Source organism: Schistocerca cancellata, chromosome 3, assembly GCF_023864275.1.
Source record: "Schistocerca cancellata isolate TAMUIC-IGC-003103 chromosome 3, iqSchCanc2.1, whole genome shotgun sequence".
Taxonomy (NCBI): domain Eukaryota; kingdom Metazoa; phylum Arthropoda; class Insecta; order Orthoptera; family Acrididae; genus Schistocerca; species Schistocerca cancellata.
Window position 1 is genome coordinate 168,602,847 of NC_064628.1, and position 17,266 is coordinate 168,620,112.

At 41.2% G+C, this 17,266-nt stretch overlaps 1 protein-coding gene across 1 annotated transcript in view; it reads left to right on the forward strand.

Annotated features, from left to right (window-relative positions):
- The first annotated feature begins 1,901 nt into the window (after nt 1-1,901).
- LOC126174795 (venom carboxylesterase-6-like) overlaps nt 1,902-17,266 on the forward strand; it is a 46,057-nt gene continuing 30,692 nt past the window's right edge. Inside the window, exons 1-4 of the mRNA XM_049921165.1 lie at nt 1,902-2,137; nt 7,260-7,403; nt 14,553-14,697; nt 16,486-16,671. Coding sequence (XP_049777122.1) covers nt 1,922-2,137; nt 7,260-7,403; nt 14,553-14,697; nt 16,486-16,671 — 691 coding nt within the window. The 5' untranslated portion in view covers nt 1,902-1,921. The remainder of the gene's footprint in view (nt 2,138-7,259; nt 7,404-14,552; nt 14,698-16,485; nt 16,672-17,266) is intronic.

Below are 17,266 nucleotides of genomic sequence, written 5' to 3' on the forward strand. Positions count from 1 at the left end.
TTAAAACAAGACTCGTCCGACAAGGCAACATGTTTTCAGTCATCAACAATCCAATTTCGGTGTTGACAGACCAAGGCGAGGCGTAAGGCTTTGTGTCGTGCAGTCATCAAGGGTACAAGAGAGGACCTTTGGCTGCGAAAGCCAACATCAGTGATGTTTCGTTGAATGGTACGCTCTCGGACACTTGTTGATGGCCCAGCAGTGAAATCTGCAGCAATTTGCGGAAGAATTGCACTTCTGTCACGTTGAACGAGTCTCTTCAGTCGTCGTTGGTCCCATTGTCGCAGGACAATGTTAAATATCAACACGTAACAACTTTCACAAGAGCAAACACAATTTTATTTAATATATTTCTCATTTAGTGGTCCGTCTCAGTTGCATATTTGTAAGTGATAACATGTTTCGATCACTCTGGATTATCTTCAGATCGAAAACAAAGTACAACTAAGTATGTACCGCGTAATATATTACGATAAGTCAAAAAGGCATAAATTGTACCTAAACGTAGAATTTACCTAAATAGTTGTTTGAACAACCAGTCTTACCCACTATCAACAAGGTATCAAAGTGCTGGGTTTTGCAGCTGCAGTCAGTGTTTTAAATATGTATATACGTTGGTGGTTTGGGGTGGAGGGCAGAGGGAAGCGGAAAGGAATCAGGGAGGGGGTTGTGAGAATGTCAAGAGTTTTACAAGAGAGGTCGTGCTAACATTGTAGCATTATGTAAAGATTCTCGTTTAAACACTAATGATGTATAACAACAGACGTGTAAAACATAAACGGCATAATAGACTGAAATTGTAAAACAACGCGAAGGAGGACTGAGAATGGGCAAAGAAGGTAAGAGAAGAAGATGGATGGATAGTGGCAGGTATGCTATGGATTTAACAAGAGAGCGTCTTATACGAAAATTGCAAAAAGTCCGAAATGTAAAAAACCTGCTGCTAAGACACCAGAATGGATACGTAAAACTGTAAAAGGTGGATAAAATAGATTATACAAGTGCAAATATAAAAGCTAATACTGAATTAGTTTCTGAATAAATTCAAAGTGCGAAACTTGGAAAGTTCGAAGTCATAAGTTCTTACTCTAAAAGTGCAAAAATAAAACTGTACAAATTTTTCTTTTCGTTATAGTATTAAAAGTAAAGGGTTATGACCACTGACGTATAAGTAGTGAAAGGATTAAAGATCCTAAAGTTATGGAAGCGATATTATGTTGACGACCTAGAATTGCATGAGGTTTCATTAAATATTACGAATTATAAAAGAAATTGAAAGCATAATATAGAAAACACTAAATTTGAACAGTGAAACTACCTGCAGTAACTAAAGTTATAGGTAACAGTGTGTGACAGTTACGATTAATTGCATTTGGTTCTGCTTGGAGGCATTTTTGTTCAGTTCATGTGTTTTTTACTAACGGCAAAACTTTAGATGGTACATATTCAGTATTGCTTTGTTTTAGATTTGAAGATGATCCAGAGTGGTCGAAACATGTAATCTAATCACAAACGTGCAACCGAGATAGGACAATGTATGAGAATTATTTTAATTATCTACACAGATGATGAATCTCTCAAGACAATTCTCGACTATAATGACAAATTTATTTCGTATATTGTAATAGTGTGGGCATTAAAGATGTTAGCGTGGTCAATATCATTCACCACCATATTCATTCAAAACTCCAGTGCATGTTCGACATACGTGGTTACCTACAACGCTCACATCTCATTTCAGGTACGCGTTTGCGTGTAGAACCCTCCACATTGCGTAACGCTACGTGAGTTGCAGTTTTTGGCTGTGGTTAATCACGGGCGGAGTACGCGATAACATGCAGAATGCTGTCAAGGACCGTGACTTTGCGATACGGCTCCCTTCAATATGAGAAGCACCCCTCGGTGCCGGCTCACAGCAGCCATGGCCGGAGTGTGGAGCGCGCCCTCTGCAGCACTGCTGCTGCTGGTGTTGGTGGTGGAGGTGTCTCTGAGTGGCGCAGCGGCAGCCGGCGAGGTGGTGCGCACCAGGCAGGGCGCGCTGAGGGGCACCAGCCGCATGTCCAGCGAGGGCCGGCCCTTCCACGCCTTCTACCGCATACCCTACGCCAAGCCGCCCGTCGGGCCGCTGCGCTTCAGGGTGAGTCGAGGCGGACGGAACTTACTTTTCAGATCCTACGTCCACATTCCGAGATTTCTGAGAGTGGGGCATAAAGTACCCTCCACCATACCCGTAAGGTCGCTTACCGCTTATAGATGTAGATGTAGAAATCTATCGTACTATGTGTGGCGGCAGGTTGGAAGTTCTTTTGGAACTTTTTTATACTCTAACTTCTCTCATCAGGATCTAGGCCAAAGGTCTGGTTGCTCTTCTAAGTCGACGGCATGCTGGAAAGTAATGACTCCGAATTTTTTATGTCCAAACCATTAAAGCTATTTTTAACCTTATACATCTTTATTCTTCGTGCTTACGTATTTGCAGCCTTCTACCTGATAGAGTGCTCCGAATTGTTAAGTGTAAACATGACGGGATGAAACGTAACTATGGCAGTGTGTGGGAAACAGTGTGAAGAAATCGAGTTTCGAACCCCCTCCTTCAGCATGACAATGCAGGACCACACATGAGCACTGTATAATCTGCAACAATCCGACAGCCGGCCAGTGTGGCCGAGCGGTTCTAGGCGCGTCAGTTTGGAACCGCGAGACCGCTACGGTCGCAGGTTTGAATCCTGCCTCGGGCATGGATGTGTGTGATGTCCTTAGGTTAGTTAGGTTTAAGTAGTTCTACGTTCTAGGGGACTAATGACCTAAGATGTTAAGTCCCATAGTGCTAAGAGCCAACAATTCGACGCCTTGGATTTACTGTCATCGATCACCATTAATACAGTCCCGACTTGGTGCTACCCGACTTTCATCTGTTTTCTGAACCTGAAGAACCCTTTCGAGGACTTCACTTTGACAGTAATGAAGCAGTGCAAGCAAATATGAGATTGTGGTTCCATCAAGAAAGTCAAAGATTGTGCAGTTACGGTATAAACAAACTGGTCTCTCGCTGGGACAAAGAGTTCGTCACCAGGATGAGTATATTGAGAAATAAGTATGTACACGCGAAGAACTGTAAAGCATTAATAACGCTTGTTTTTTTTTGAAAAGGTTTTAAGAATTTTCACATAAAAAATTCGGACTCATTACTTTTCAGCACGTCCTCGTATTCAGCCGTCTCACTTTTAGCCTTCCCACGGATCTTGAACCTGTAGGTCTGAAATTTAAGGCTACTTTTGGTAGTCTAGAATCTGGATTTTGTAGCAGATGTTCTAGCCAGCTTTGTCCACTAGACTAGATCTTACCATATATCTTGATCATTGCTCTTATGCCTACTTTTTTGAGTCTGTTTAATCTTGTGGAGTCAATCACTTCCCTTAAAAATTCAGTTTCTGCCACTTGCTTTCTATATTCTAGCTTTTCATTCATTGTTCAAACGGTAATGTTGAGACGGCCGCCGGCCGCGGTGGTCTAGCGGTTCTGGCGCTGCTGTCCGGAACCGCGGGACTGCTACGGTCGCAGGTTCGAATCCTGCCTCGGGCATGGGTGTGTGTGATGTCCTTAGGTTAGTTAGGTTTAAGTAGTTCTAAGTTCTAGGGGACTTATGACCTAAGATGTTGAGTCCCATAGTGCTCAGAGCCATTTGAACCATTTTGAGACGGCCATTACCTTATAAACACGAGTTTTCCTCTATATATTCTTTATTTTAAGTCGAAGCTTTAAAATAATCCACCACACTGAAGTGTCCGTCACTTGTGGTCTCGCGGTAGCGTTCTTGCTTCACGAACTCCTGGTCTCGGGTTCGATTCGCGGCGGGGGATTTTCACCTGCCTAGAGATGACTGGGTGTTGCTGTATCGTCTTCGTCGTTATCATTCATTTCCACTACGGTCGGAGGAAGGCAATGGCAAACTACCTCCACTAGGACCTTGCATAGTACGGCGGTGCGGGTCTCCCGCATCGTTCCCCTACGCTGTGTGGAGTATGGGACATCATCATCACTTTGAAGTAACCCTTGGATTTTCAGGAGATCGCCCTCATATGATATATGGATTCCAGGGAGACCTTCCTCTCATGCTCGCTGTTAATAATGTACTATCTGTTTATGTTCTTGTATTATGCTTAAGTTCCTTGCCTCTTTTTAAGTTTTATTTAAATGTTTTAACATCTTGCAAGCTGTACACTATCTGCAGTGGATATCGTGTTCAGTTCCGCATGCAAACGTAGTGCACGGTCACTCATTTCTTCATGGCAGTGGTTTTTACTTTGGTATGACACATTTAGATTCTTCTTTCGCAGATTCTTTTTTCGCCTGTAAACAAAGCTGATATGCGCGTTTCTTTCCCTGAGGTACTTTTGCTCGAACTTGATTCTGTAATTTGGGACAATGCTTCTCAGGTAGAATTAGTACTGCCAGATGTTGCAATTTCCTCGGGATGTCCTAATTGCAAGGGATTTTATGAACTACCCGACGTAACTCTTACACAGTGCGCAAACTCCTCCACTTTTGGGCACGGCTAACAATTCTAAATGTAATCACTATTTACTATAAACAATTCGATTAGACGATAGTTCCAAAGTAGTTTCTCTACACGTTGATACCCGTCACCTAGAAATGACGCGCTGCACCAAGTGGTCGCAAACACATGACTATCAAAAGGGTCGCAATAGTGCATGAACGAAATGTACGTTTGGAAAAGACTCAGCCAAGTGGCTTCCACTCTGGTATTATTACCATAACCACGCTTTTTCCCCTCGTGTGACCTGCTGACCAGCTGCTACTTCTCTTGACGCGCTCACTACTGCTGCATTTCCAGTCCTTAACTGTGATTGTACCTAACAGCAGCCCGCTTGTTCGTTTCGTACTTTCTTCCGCAGTGAGGAAAGAAACGCGGGAGGCAAGTGGCTTTTAGGTGTGTCTACTACACCCATAGATGTTTCAGTCCATTCAGTCAAGAAATGCGACTGGTAACTAATTTTCAGAATATGTATCTACAAATGTTTGAAGAGATTTGCCAGTTAGGTATAATACGTAACTTGAGTTATCGCAAACACTGAAACTTCACATAATGAACATTTCATTCTCACACAACTATCTTCCGATGTATAGTGGTTCCATTCGTAGCACATTAAACTGTGTTCAGGGTTGAACTATATCTAAAAACTTCGCACATTTGATTGTGGAGCGGCATCACATATCTTTCTTGAATGTGCTTGTGATACGTGCTTCCTCAGATTCTTGTTATAATCACTTCTCCCACACTCTGAATATGTGTATTTGTTCTCTTGGTTCATGATATTTCTAATGGTACTCTCGTGATTCACAAAGGGGAAAATTGTCACACTTTCACAATACCTCAAAAATGTCACTACACACTTGACAGGTAAACAATAGTCCGCGTGGATTCCCAAGCGTGAGGCAGTTACCTGTTGAAGATCGCGTTTTTTATGTCTGCTACGTAATGCAGGATCGGCTCTGGAGCCGCGGTTGCATTACAGTCTCGACACCCATGTTGCAGACGATATCAGTTGTTGCCTATCCGACACTGACCAAATCTCGCGAGAATGGAGATTTAAGTTTCTGATTTGCACAGCTGTCGCGTTTGGTGTTGTTGGGGCCTATACTAGCTGCGGGAATGAGGTAGTAGATGCAATTTCTGTGATACAGAGAAGTTCGTAAGTAAATATTTTTGACATCAACTGGGACGCAGCAGTACTATGCAAGTTATGTAAATTACTTTCCAAATACAAAGACGATTTTTTTGGAGATTATGGAAGACCTAAAGTAGGATGATCACAATCACAAAACAGGTTGCAAGAAAGCCATATGCCAAGCTAAGTTTCATTGGAATAATGGTAGGGTAATCTAATCCATACAGTACATAAGCGGCTTATAAAATGCCCGTTACTCTGATTATTGGATATAGCTTATCACTCTGAGAGCGTTATCGCGCAGTGTTAATACGAGAGATAGAGACAGAGCGGCACATATTTCCGTCATTGGATGGTATAATAAGGGGAAGAGCGTTCTGCAAATATTCAACAAACTCCAGTTGTACACGTTAAAAAATTTGTGTCCCGGAGATACTGTTGAAACTTTGCAAACGTACTTTCGCAAAAGAGACGCACAACACATGACTCGCGAAATGACCAAGACGAGAATTTCGGAGAAATTGTTCATATACGGAGGTTTATCGTCAGTTTTGCCTCAATCCAGGAAACGAACAATATATATGTAATTCGAATGAAAACCAGTTTAATTTTGTTCAAGCTGAACAAAGGCTTTACTGAAGATTAGACACGAAAACACCTCCTTTGATTGGGACAATGTAACCGTTACTTTATATTTCGCTTCTTTCTCCTACACAGAGTTCTTTCTCCGATAAATTTCATGTTGTGGATCGCAGTAAGCAACCAACTGTATTAACTTTCCTGTGAATCTGATACCATCTTTCCATCGCTTTGATTTCTTGAAGAAAGAGCCTCGTCTTGTTCTTTATCGACATCTCTCAAATTATTAGGCAAGAAAGAGAGGTGAATGTTCACAAAGTGAAACTTGAGCTTATTAAACAGCGTAACTTCCTGAGTATTTATAGCACGTTGCCTACAATAAATATGTAACATGGGTTCTCTTACTGCCAGACAAGTTTGTAAAAACCTCCGTCTGACTCCAGTTTTTATTTTTTGTTCGAAGCTATAACTGAAAAACATTTTTCTAATTTGATATTTAACAGACGCACCTTTTTTTAAATTCACCTATGATGGATGAAGAAACTTCTCGTAGATGTACTTGAAACATTGCCTGTCTTCTGTTAAAGCTTTCATAGACTATTCAGTAGGCCCAGCCTATTGTGAAGAAAAGGTAACAGATTTATTTTCGAATTCACAATGTCCTTACACAAAATCTTTTCTCGCTTGGCTTCATAGATATTCTTGCACGGCAGTACATTGTCTGAGTGTTGATCACATGCCCTACTAATCTATTTAATTCAAACTATTAAGTGAAATTGTGCATGAAACTTGTATCACAAAAATAATTAATATGCAGTTGATTAAACTTTGGATGTTGTCTGTAAGCAGTGGTGGATATTTCGGCGTCTTCGTTTCATATTACTACTAAACGTAGTAAAAATCACAGTAATATGTGACGTTCGTTGAAAATGTTTTCGCATCGTTGATTTGTGTAACAAGATGAGTTATGAGTTTCACTGTTTGTTTCAGAGTCCTCAGCCTCCGGATTCATGGACACACATTCTCGATGCTACGACTCCTGGGCCTGTATGCACCCAGCACGCAGTGCTGATGCCAGGATCGGCTGTCTCCGGCACTGAGGACTGCCTGTACCTTAACGTCTTCACTCCACAGGTACGTTTTCTTTCGTTATGTAGCCTATATCGTTGTAGGATACCGCAGTACTAATGTATATTAAAACTGTAACGCCCAGAAAGAATATCTCGGATCAGAACAATCTCAGTGGGTGTGTTAAACAGAGTAACAGCTAAAACTGATTACAGCTGCAAAGAGATGGCGTTTACGTAGGTACAGCAGCGTTCTCCCTTGCGCGACCAAAAATTGTTAGTTTTTCGTCAAACATCTTCGATGAATAGTTGCCATACAAATTGGAACGACATAAAAAAATGCCATTTCATAGAATTGTATATCAGTATGTGAATTAGTTCGCTGGGACGCAGCAACCAATAGTCTGAAAATAGATTTTTTTACTGCGACTTTCTGACTGCAACAGCGATACACGCTTGGAACCAACTGATAAAAGAGAACTGTAGTAGCGGCAAGCAGATGTTGAGTCACACAATATAACACAGCATTGGAAAGCTCACATCTTCTCCAGAGGCTACTAATGGCCGGTAGAGCTTCCTGCACACCGTAAGCTTGTGTCTCGACCCATCTGCTGCGCAAACGTCCTGCATGTTCTCGGAGTTTCCAGGTGAAATAATTGCAGGAAATCTTGTCGATTTGAGGACGCATCTACCACACTCAACCTCTGACCCATGACTTCCATCTATTAGAGCTATCAATTTAACTAACACTAAAATACCTCACTCTCGAGCGTGAAGTAAATTGGAACACTCACTTACTAATTATCCGACAGAAAACTCACAGCAGACTAGAACTGCTGACAGACGGATCACGGGATTGCGTCCCTTCAACGACTGTTTGGTTGCTGGTCCAGTGTACACATAGAATAACAAACCTCTTGTCATGCCCTAGTCAACATTTGCTTGTCTTTAAAATTCTATAATGCTCATAACAGCAGTCTGGTTTTTGTTCAAGTTGGAAAAATATATCTGTAGAATACTCAGTATTGTAGAATCCTCAGTAGAATGTCGTTTATTGAAACTGAACTACACTTTTCGAACAATCACTATATACACACAAAGAAAACAAATAACGTGTAGACGACCATTCATCAAGAGCGTTGGTGAGGTCCGTCGGAGCTGGTCCTAGCTCGGTGAAGAACTGGCTGTGCTGCTGTTTTTTTTCTTTTTCTTTACTGAATTTCAATTCCCCCCGAAGGGGGCGGGCTGGCAGCAGCTTAGTATGCCGCTCTTCAGCCTACAGATTTTGTGACAAAGATCAGGAGAACAAATAATAATAAAAAACAGGCGATAAAATCGGAGACTTAGAGAGTAACAAGGCGAAAAGAAATCGTGGAACTTAAAACAAACAACAGAGGGATGATGATGCTAATAAAAATACGTACGAAGCAGACAGGGAAAACAATAGACAATTAAAAAACACGGCGACAGTCTGGATTCTGTTCGCAAAAGACATAAAATTCACACCTAGCGACAGCATGGTTTCCGTTCGCAACACGAGAAAGACAAACAACACTGAATAGTCACTGGAACACTGCACGAAAAAGTTGGCAAATGTGACACCACAGTCGAGAGCAGGTGGGGGGAAACTGGACAGTAGATGGGAAAACAAAAAAAGGGGGGAAAGGAGAGTAAAAGCGAAGGGGGGGGGGGGAACCGGGAAAGGAGCTGATGGAGGATGAGGACCCATAAGAGGGGCAGGGGGCAGACGCGACAGGGAGTGGGGTAGGCAGAGGAGGGGAATACAAAAGGACTGGGGGGGAGAAGGGAGGTAGGGAGAGGTTTAGTGGGGAGAAAACAGGACGGAAGGGGGGGGGGGGAAGAGGGAGCCCAGGGAAAGGACAGAGGAAAGGAGGGGGAGGGAGGATCAGAGTTGATAGGAAGGATAAAGGGAGGGAGAGAGGGCATCATCCGGGAGGGGGAGTTGACGGAAGCCACCTTGGGAAAGGAGATGGAGGGTGTAGAGATGGAGGGTAGGGGGGACACAACGGTGAAGACGTGGCAGGGGGCAGGGATGGGAGAGGAGAGGAGCAACCAGGGGGTGAGGGGGTTCAAGACGGCGGGAGGTGTAGAGGATGCGAATATGTGTGCTGCTGCTGCTGCGCTGGCCTTATAAAGCCGGTTGAGGTCGGCGGAGTGCTCCAACTTTCCCTGTATCTGTGAGGCGACCTATGCAGAAAATGGTTCGCATTAGTCTCTAGCAAGTTCTGTTTGTTTTGAAGAATTGGTTTCCTCTTGGTTGCGCCTGCAAGTGCTTGTGTATGTTATTTGGTGTACAGGAGTGTCTTGAGCGTAGTCTGCATGGCAGGGGCCGTCTGTGGAAGACGTAAGAATATAATATTCCATCACTACTACAAGTCCCACCGCCACACCTTCACCTGCCCATGTTAGGAAAATTTTCTGCCTGACTCATGTAGTACTATCACCGTCAGAGGGTGGTACGGGACTACAAGTCCCACCGCCACACCTCCTAAGTGAATTGCAGTGGCTCACCAACACAGTTAGACCGGTGATGCTCTACCTTCGGAATTGCAAGTATATTCTAGTCAACATTTCAAGAACTGTTACCAAAATTTTCAAATGCATAAACGTATATTGACCTTTCTTTAATTGGTAGCTTGTAAGTATTGCCTCGCATACTCATAAATTCTCCTGAACTCAAACTGATGTTCCCTGAGGTCGACTTCTAACAATTTTTGATTCTGCTTTTCATAATTCGTGTTAGTACTTTGCAACTGTGACGTATTAATCTAATATTTCTTTAATATTAACAACAGTCACTACCAACCGTCTTTAGAATTGTAATTATTACATTCTTCTTGAAGTCGGAGAGTATTTCCCCTGTCTCATATATCTTGCATTCCGTACGGAATGGTTTTGTCGCGGTATGTGTTACCAAAGGTCATAATAATTACGAGGGAATAGCGCCTATTGGGCGTCTACACTATTCATAGGTATTTCAGCGCTCCATCAAACTACTCTCGTGGAATCGCATCTCAACTACAGCTATCATCTTTCGCAATATTGGCTTCAAGTTGTTTTTGTGTATGACACTTAAATATTCCTATATTCCACCCATCTTTCAACTTTTCATTATTTATGAAATAGCAGTGCCTGAATTATTAAGAAGTACAATGGAATATTTCTTCGTACATGCATGCATGTCCAAAGAAACATTGCAGAATTTGACACATGGACGTATTGAAGTCTGGGTCGGACCTTATTCGTGCAAAATGAACGTGGAAACTGAACGTCACACATTTACAAGATGACGAATAGAAAGAAAGATTCAGCCGGGTGTGGGAATAATGTGAACGAAAATTTGCATCGTATAGTTGAGCAATAGCCTGGTGGCGCAAATGCGCCAGACCCCAACTACTAATAATGTTAATGAATTACTCACGTGAAAAAAATTCTGGCGCAAAAAAACGAGTGAATTTTACATCGAATGTATCCGAGATCTTTACAGAGTAGATATCTCAGTTGTCTCGAAATGCGTGAAGATACAGAAAATAAATTCCAAGCATGAGACACTGAAACATTTAGAACGATACAAAAGTTGGGCGAGGATGCCGGAGTATGTACACCTTAAAGAAACCTCAATATATCACGTTATGTGCGAAAGAACGGCTGCACAAAGCAAAATATTGACAAAAATTAAAAGGAAAGATGCATCAAACATTTTCAGAAAAGAGCTCAACAATACTGACTCAGATGAAGAATGATGAAGAAGTTTTGGAAGCATTTATATAACATAGTCCCTAAAATAAATCGCCGGGCCCATATGGAATACCAGAAGAGATTTATCTTATCTTCCAACAACAAATTAAAATTAAATTATTATGCATATACAATGAACTAGTGAACACTGCCGCAGAAATCCCAATTGACTTTTGTAAGCCCGCATCTCGTGGTCGTGCGGTAGCGTTCTCGCTTCCCACGCCCTGGTTCCCGGGTTCGATTCCCGGCGGGGTCAGGGATTTTCTCTGCCTCGTGATGGCTGGGTGTTGTGTGCTGTCCTTAGGTTAGTTAGGTTTAAGTAGTTCTAAGTTCTAGGGGACTGATGACCATAGCTGTTAAGTCCCATAGTGCTCAGAGCCATTTTTTTTTTACTTTTGTAGAAGGAATTACGGTTTTACTTCCAAAAAACCAACACAGTGTATCCATGGAAAACCATAGATCCTTAACTTTGCTGAGCAGTGACTGTAAGATCATGGAGCGTGTACTACATCAGAGGCTCAAGAATGTAATGTATATAATTAGTTACCGCTCCTTATAAAACAAGCGTGGGTCAGGATAGAACGATTGTACAGATTGTGGTGATTATAGACATACAACAGCCATAGTAGATGTTCTCAAATTAAAATCCTCTGTAATGTCTCAAGGCTTCAAAAAGCCTTTGGTGGAGTAAACCAACATTACCTATTCGAAACGATGAAGGTAATGAATTTTCCGCAACGATTTAGCACATTAATACTCAGAATATCAAGCTAAGGTTCATCCAGAATCCTAATAAACAGCCATCTAACGAGAACATTTAACGTCTGTTGCTCGGTAAGACAAGGATCTCCGATGACATTGGCCCAGTTTGCCACCGTATTTGAACCTCTGCTAGTCACTCAGGAACAGCAGCTAAGAATAATAAACATAAATGCTCAAAATAGCGTATGTAGGGCAAACTGTGATGACATGAGTCTCAAGCGTGATAAAACTCGACGAATTTCAGAGGCTATCCCCGAAGATATAAATCATGGCAAAAACCAACTATGTTTCTTAAGTGATATCGATTCCTCGAGACACAGGTACCAGAATTATGTCGGCCTTAACTCACTTTGTAACCCGTCGAAACATACTGTAAGTTAAATTTGGCACTCTGACTCTCTCTGCATAAAGCCGTGGAAAAAAACTCGTTGATATTACCATAAAGTCTAAAGCAATATTTATATGTACAACGTACAAATTATCGAAAAGATCGTTCAACACTGTAACATCTCTATTGCTCAACGAAATTACTCCAGTTAGTGTGGACCGCCAATTAACGTGCAACATCTCCCTACCGGATTACATCATCTTAAACAATTTTGAATTGTATTCAATTATATACAGATATACATGCCGGAAATGAATATGACGAAGACATAGGAAATATATCTTAAACTGATGGAAACCAAAATTAAAGGTCCCGAGTTCGAGTCTCGGTCGATCGCACAGTTTTATCTGCCCGGAAGTTTTGTGTCAGCGCACACTCCTCTGCAGAGTGAAAATTTCATTCTGGAAGCATGCGCCAGGCTGTGACTAAGCCATGTGTCCGCAATATCCTTTCTTCCAGAAGTGCTACTCTTGCAAGGTTCGCAGGTGAGCTTCTGTCAAGTTTAGAAGGTAGGTGACGAGGTACTGACGGAAGTAAAGCTGTAAGGACGGAGCGTGAGTCGTGCTTGGGTAGATCAGACGGATGAGTACTTGCCCGCTAAAGGAATAGGTCCCGAGTTCGAGTCTCGGTCCGGCACTCAGATTTAATCTACCAGGAAGTTTCATGTCAGCGCACACTTCTCTGTAGTGTGAAAATTTCATTCTGTGAAGATCTCTGGCTCTTATTACATTGCATGACAACCTAAAACAAGGAAAAGTTACAAAATTTATTAAAATTTATCATTACGTAACAAAAAAAGTAACTCACTGAAATCGAATAGAAAAAAGATAACTACACAAAATTTCCAACAAATCCCAACAAATCTGACAGGTCATCGCCAATGGACATACATTAAAAGTTGATGACATTTTACACTCGCAGACCCCGATGAAATAAACGCAAAGGCGTATCCCCAGAACTATCCTAGGTGACGTGCTGCTATGTGCACAACAATCCATAAGCTGATTATTTTGTTGATATATTGCTGTGATGTAATTGTGTAACGTTGCATTGTTAAATAAAGTTTTGAAAAAAAAATAGCTGCTAAGGCGACCGCTCCCGTAAAGCAGGATATCTGGGTTTGAGTCGTGGTATGGCATATACTCTCACTGTCATCATTCCAATATACAGCCAACGATGGTTCCTTTTCACATTTGCGAACGCTTCCTGCGTACTTCCATAATTTGCTTAATACTAGGGTTAAATGTTTTTCAAGCTCGTCCCGTTGCCTTGGCTGTCGGCAGAGTCTGTGTTTTCTGTTCAAATGGCTCTGAGCACTATGGGACTTAACATCTGAGGTCATCAGTTCCCTAGAACTTAGAACTACTTCAACCTAACTAACCTAAGGACATCACACACATCCATGCCCGAGGCAGGATTCGAACCTGCGACCGTAGCGGTCGCGCGGTTCCAGACTGAAGCGCCTAGAACCGCTCGGTCAGAACGGCCGGCCTGGTGTTTTGTGTCACTGTCAGTGACCAAATGTAAGAGTCCATGAAATCATTTGTATTCATCACTTTCCCGTATTTTCGCTACTGGTAACAACACATACATCTTTTAATTCTATATGAATTGTTGCCACATCGGCAATGAAGTCATTAACCGTGGAGCTCAAGTTATGGATAGAAAAAGAGAGAAACCAAAGGGTTTCTTTACACGGGACCCAGCACCGACGTAAGCATGGACCAGAGATGGGGAAACGAGAGGAAACGTAAATCTGAATAACAGGACAATCCTCAGAACCTCTTCGTAGTCGAAACTTTAAACTGTAGTCTGTCTTCTTTAATATTTTACTTGTCATTATTGTTTAAAAAAAAGCAACTCATGAAAAGGTGATTTCCACATAATAGTGATGCGTTTAAAGTTCTGACTTCAGTATTTTGAATTCTGTACGCTATCTGAAGTGTAAGCAAAGAAATTTTATGAAGAATTAATTAAAAATTAAAACTGCGTAGCAGCAAATAATGAAGAGAAGTTTTTAAAAGTATAATGAAGACTCTTATTTCTTTATTCGACTAACTGACTACTTTCGGAGATCTATACTCACAATAAAATCGTTGCTAGATTTTTCTGTTTTCATTCCACAGATTTTAATCTTTTCATAATAGTTATTTATTAGAAAATAACTTATTTATTCATCTGTTTAGGCCATTTTAAAAAACAGCCTGGTTTCGGTCTCATAACTAATATTTTTCCGAAGGATTAGTTCTATGTATCGTGTTTACAAGGCAAACAGAAGTAGTATATGCGTTATCATTTCTCTTGCAGCTGAAACGTGCGGAGGCGCTTCCAGTCATGTTCTGGATTCATGGAGGTGGCTGGATTGATGGTAGTGGAATCGGTTATGAGCCAGACTTTCTAATGAACCACGACATCGTTCTTGTCACTATTAACTATCGTCTTGGTCCTCTGGGTAAGTAAAAGCAAGGAGCGGTAGATTGATAGTATTTTCTACCTGACAAAAAGCATTTACAAGAAATGGAACGTAATATTCCATGGATAATTATATTTAAGTCATTATTATCACTGCTCCATTCTTCAGAAGCATGTGAACGACGTTGCACTGTCCCAACTAACAACGATGTTCAGTTAGTCTTACACGATAGCTACTTTGATCTCGGAGCCATACAGTCATAATCTTCCATGCTGCAACATGACATTAGGTAACACTACAATCAGAGCCTAAAGGCAATGGAAATGTTGGTGAAAGACGTCATGTTAAGAGTTCGAAATTTTATGCGTCTATGATAGATGAGAATCAGATCTCATTATTTCCATAACCTTAGATCCCCTGATGTCAAACGGAAAATATTCTGGCTCCGCTCCTTGTACCGGGTCGGACAATACACCGGTCCAATCTCCTTGTGAGAACGTGTCCACCAATCACTCTTAAACAAATCTCACACATATTCCCTGGTGGTGTAACAGCTAAATTAAACATTATGAAAAAGGTACCACTGAGGTTTAAGAACGATATTCATCTCAAGTGGCAATATCGTTCCAATCTTTTTCTGGCCATCTTGATTCTGCTCTCCCCTGATTGAGTAAAATCACATCAAGTGAATGCTGAAAATATGTTTTAAATATGCACTCATGCCGTTCATCTAGTGAGACAACACAATAACCTCTATCCAAACAAGCAAAAGTTTTCTAGTGTCTTGCGCAGTAGTTTGCCATGTCCCTGATCCGTACACTTCACGAACGAGTTTAACTGCATGTTGTAGAGGGAAGTCACCTTACACACCTGGTTCTCATGTATCTTCCACCTAAAAATGGTTTCTGTTTGTAAGATACTGAGATTTTATCTTAAAAGCAACAGTTTTGCGCCCCATTAGATTCCACACAAAAAGATATTGCAAATGAAAAGAAGAGAAAACTGATGATAGATTCAGAGTGGACTAGTTTAGTTTCAGGAAGATCAGTGTGTCTTTAATGAGCGACAATATTCACGAATTATTTTCCCACATTTCTTTGCAACTGCTTCCTAGTAATTTTTTGTGTTTGAGAGATGGAATCACATACGTTTTCATAGAAATTTATACATTACAGGTAACATCATACTAAATTATTGCTCAATTTCCAGAGATTATCATTTTATCTAAATGTCGCATTGTTTAGAAGACGTAAGTGTGTGGGAAAAAACATCTGTAACCTTTAGAAACACAAACCGAAGACGAGTCAGATCGGTACAGTACTCAACCGGCATAGAAAAACTCACTGAAACGCTTTTCACAGACCAATACACAAAAATTTAAGGTTATAAGAGCACATTGATGACTAAGTTATATAAATGAAAGTACTGAATTATTCGAATAGTGAAGCAGCTCTACGCCCAGAGATCTTTCACAACTGCATTTGACACTACACAACAGTAACAGGGAAAAAAAGGATAAATATTACACACAAGTGGGTTTTTATTGTTGGAATCACGACGCAACAGAAAAAAATAACAGTTCTAGATAGTTAGGTTTTAGCTCAGTCGACTCGAGTTTATGAAAACATCATGCATTACACAGATAATTTACTGGGAAATAGGACCATGTATTCTTGTGGTAGCTGAAAAACATTTGCGTTCTCTGGGAAGCAATGAATTGCACTTAACAGTGTCTTAAGTAGAATAAATGATTCTTTCTTCTATAAATTCATTCTGATAAATAGCGTTGTGGTAACTCTAGCTGAAAAGGATCGTTTTATTTCGAAGGTTTCCTGAGTACAGAAGACGCTGCATCCCCAGGAAATTTTGGCCTGAAGGACCAGGTTGCGGCTCTCAGGTGGGTCAGAGAGAACATCGAGGCGTTTGGCGGCGACCCCGGCAGTGTGACCATCTTTGGCGAGAGTGCAGGTGGCGCCAGCGTACACTACCACATGCTGTCCCCGCTCTCCAGAGGTGAGTCTCCAAACGCGGAACCAGAATGAAGAACCGGAATGCCATCGCCACAGTAAACATGAAGAACCATCGGGATTCAACTCGTGTGTGGTAGTTTAGCCAATTATTTCTTGACTTTAATTAAAAGTATTGTCACTTCCGTACAAGGTTACTCTCCAGACATTTTTATACGTAAAGGAGACACTCCCTATCACTTACATTTTTATTAGATCTTAACAAATTTCTTATATTCGTACTATTATCAGCCCCAGTTTATAACCTCTCAGTTTCTGCCTTCATCATTTACTTTACTACTCAAGTAGTAAATCTCATCTACTACTTTTACTGCCTCTTCTCCAAATCTCTATTCCCTTGACATCACCTGATTTAGTTCGACTACATTCCACTGTAATTGTTTTATAAATTACACTATGAAATGGTCGGCTGTATCAGTAATTTTCATTGATGATGATCAGTTTCAGTGTATCATCAGATTGTCATCGGGTCTCCTTGTTTTCTTGAGTAGTTTATCCATTACTGCAGATTCATACCCACTGCTAGTAGCCACATGCTGTAAGATGTTGAGTTCTCTATGTGCTTCTTAGACATGGAAGAT